The sequence below is a fragment of the Cryptomeria japonica genome, chromosome 4 (genome assembly GCF_030272615.1).
Source record: "Cryptomeria japonica chromosome 4, Sugi_1.0, whole genome shotgun sequence".
Classification (NCBI taxonomy): domain Eukaryota; kingdom Viridiplantae; phylum Streptophyta; class Pinopsida; order Cupressales; family Cupressaceae; genus Cryptomeria; species Cryptomeria japonica.
In genome coordinates, this window is record NC_081408.1 from 278,646,394 (window position 1) to 278,649,029 (window position 2,636).

The 2,636-nt window shown below is 40.5% G+C and overlaps 1 protein-coding gene across 1 annotated transcript; it reads right to left on the reverse strand.

The window, feature by feature from the left end:
* Positions 1-1,141: 1,141 nt before the first annotated feature.
* On the reverse strand, positions 1,142-2,084 carry LOC131070067 (acidic endochitinase). The gene has a single exon (XM_058005600.2). The coding sequence runs from the start codon at positions 2,075-2,077 to the stop codon at positions 1,142-1,144; it is 936 nt and encodes a 311-aa protein (XP_057861583.2). The 5' UTR covers positions 2,078-2,084.
* Between the last annotated feature and the right edge of the window lie 552 nt (positions 2,085-2,636).

A 2,636-nucleotide genomic window follows, 5' to 3' on the forward strand; every position in this document is an offset into this window, starting at 1 on the left:
GGAACACTTCGATCTACTAGTCTTCATTTTTTATTTTGAGGTTTATGATGACTAACCATGAACTTAATATTCACTCATGATTTTGAGGTTTATGATGACTACCTCAGCTTGTCTCTATTTCGACTTTATTGATGGTATAATTTTTTCCTATTATCTATAATAATCAAGATTTGCATATCCTTATATACTTTCTTCCCACTTAGATTCATTCTTTACAAGCATGCAATTTGAGAGGATGCATATAAGGTCTCTAATGCTTACTCTTTGAGTATGTTGGGAGTTATTCTCACATGAGGAAAGTCCTTTATAGGTGGCACCAAATTATTTTTAGTTCCCCAAGGTGGTATATATTTGTTTGCTAGCTAAGCACTATCCATATTCAACTAGAAGTGGAATATTCCCCAATCCTTTATTCTTTGATTTTTTTCTTTTAGTTATAAGCGCAAGACTCTTATTTTTAGTACCACTATATATACAATTTGGTTTATTTGGAGGTTTCCATTTTCAGAACCCTTTTCAAGAAAACAAACACTAAAATTAGAATCATCATCCATATTTATTTATTTCAATAATAAGTATAGATGGTGCATTATTAATTGAGTAGGGGAACACAACCAAAGAATTGTTCACTTCTCTCTACACTCATTTCCATGTATTGATCATGATATATAATTTTATGGTTTGCCTTGCTTTTATTAGTTATGTAGTCATGTAAGTGATCTTGATACAGTTTTACACTCACAAAATGACCCCTTCCTTTCAAATTCAAAATCTCAACTTTGGTTGAATTTGCCCTTCCTTGTGACCATTATGTTATATTTCAAAGGTTGAATCCTTGTTAACTTTAGACAATATGATGCTAGATTATTATAACTAATAATATTTATTTTTAATTTTTCATCCTTTAATTAGAGAGTAAGCTGTCAATCATGATGTTTTTTTAAAATCCTCTTTATAGAACTAATTAATTAATTAATTCACTTCTTAAATCAGACTTCATATACCAGTGCCAAACTTACAATCTCTTAGTACCATTAAACATAGATTATGTAGAATTACTACATATCTTAACCTCCACTCTTAGAAGGGTGAGCATTAGCTAAGCTCAACTATTATTTAAGTACTAGCACATGTTTCCTTCTCAGACAGAGGCCAAAGTAGGGAGTTCAACCAGGGACAGCTTCATGATTACAGAATCTTTGATGATCGAGCTGTAATTGGTTTGCTCGTCCCAGTACTTGGACCACAGCATGACTCCTCCATACTTTGAGGAAGGTTTGATCTTAGGCAGCACCTTTTCGATGAGTACGTGTGGGTCAATATAGCCGCTGCCAGCAGCACCAGGCGCAGCCGGAAGACCGAGGTAAAAGCTCCGTGTTTGAGCAGTGGGTACGGACGTGGTCCAATGGTTCCATGAATTCACCAGATTGGAAGCGTCCTCATTCGCATACTGACAGGGAGGGTTGTTGTAGAACTGGATCCACACGTAGTCGAACAGCCCCGTCTGCAAGGCAGATCCGAGAGAAGCGTCGGGATAGGGGCACTGCGGAGCAGCGCTGAGGTACACCTTCTTGGAGTTGGTGCTAAGTTTGGACAGGGCCTTGGCCAGATCGTCCCAGTGCGCCGTCGTGGACTCGATATCGAAGTCTATGCCGTCCAGAACGGCGGGTCCTAGAGGCCCGGAGCCCGAATTCCCTCCGAGATAGTTGTTCCACAGATAGTTGGCCACCTCTTGCGCATCCTCTGCTGACGTGATCATTGCGTTTCCGACGGCTCCTCCGAGGGAAAGAAACACCTTTACGCCCCTCGACTGACAGGACTCAATCTGGGTGCTCAGCGATTTGCATCCTCCCGAGGGGGGATCGCAGTGGCCCGCCAGGTTCAGCACCGGCGTCTGTCCATTGCCGAACGTGATTAGAAACGCGAGCATCACAATTTCAAAGTTTCCGCTTGCGCAGGTGTCGGAAAGAGTGGCTTCGTCGCCTCTCTGACCCCAGTATATGCTTATGCTTCCCCCACGTACCCCGCTCCACAGCAGAGCAACCACCAAGGAAATGACGGCCACTCTCGCTCTCATTCCACGACTCTCCATGCTTTGCAATGAATGCTTTTTCTTGCTACAAGCTTCTGGGATTGTGCTCATTATATAGGCGTTTTTTGGCAAATGAAATTCCCCTCAACCGACACTAGGGATGGACAGCTGTGAGTTTCAACATCCGAGAGTATATACACGTTCATTTTCTTGCTGTGCTTTTTTTTCAAGGGGAAGATAAGAGAGTCCCCGAACTTGTAAGTTTTATCCTTCACATATTAAAACATGTGTGTCTACTTTTAAAAATACTCTTCATTATGTCTCGGTAAGAAAAGCGATTAAGATTCTGCTTCAGTGTCGTCCTCTATCTCGGAAGTAGTAATATTCACATGGCGTTTTGCTTTTATTATTTGGAGAAGACGACAAGAAGATTCCCGTTCGTATTGTCTTCTTCATTGATACATTAACTTGTCCGTGCACGCAAAAGATGAACATTGGATTTAATCGCTAAAATTTTAAAAGATCATAGCATTTCATCCGTTGGAATAGATATGTTGGATTACACACTAAGTAATGTAAACTAGTGTTCTTCACAATATGTAAA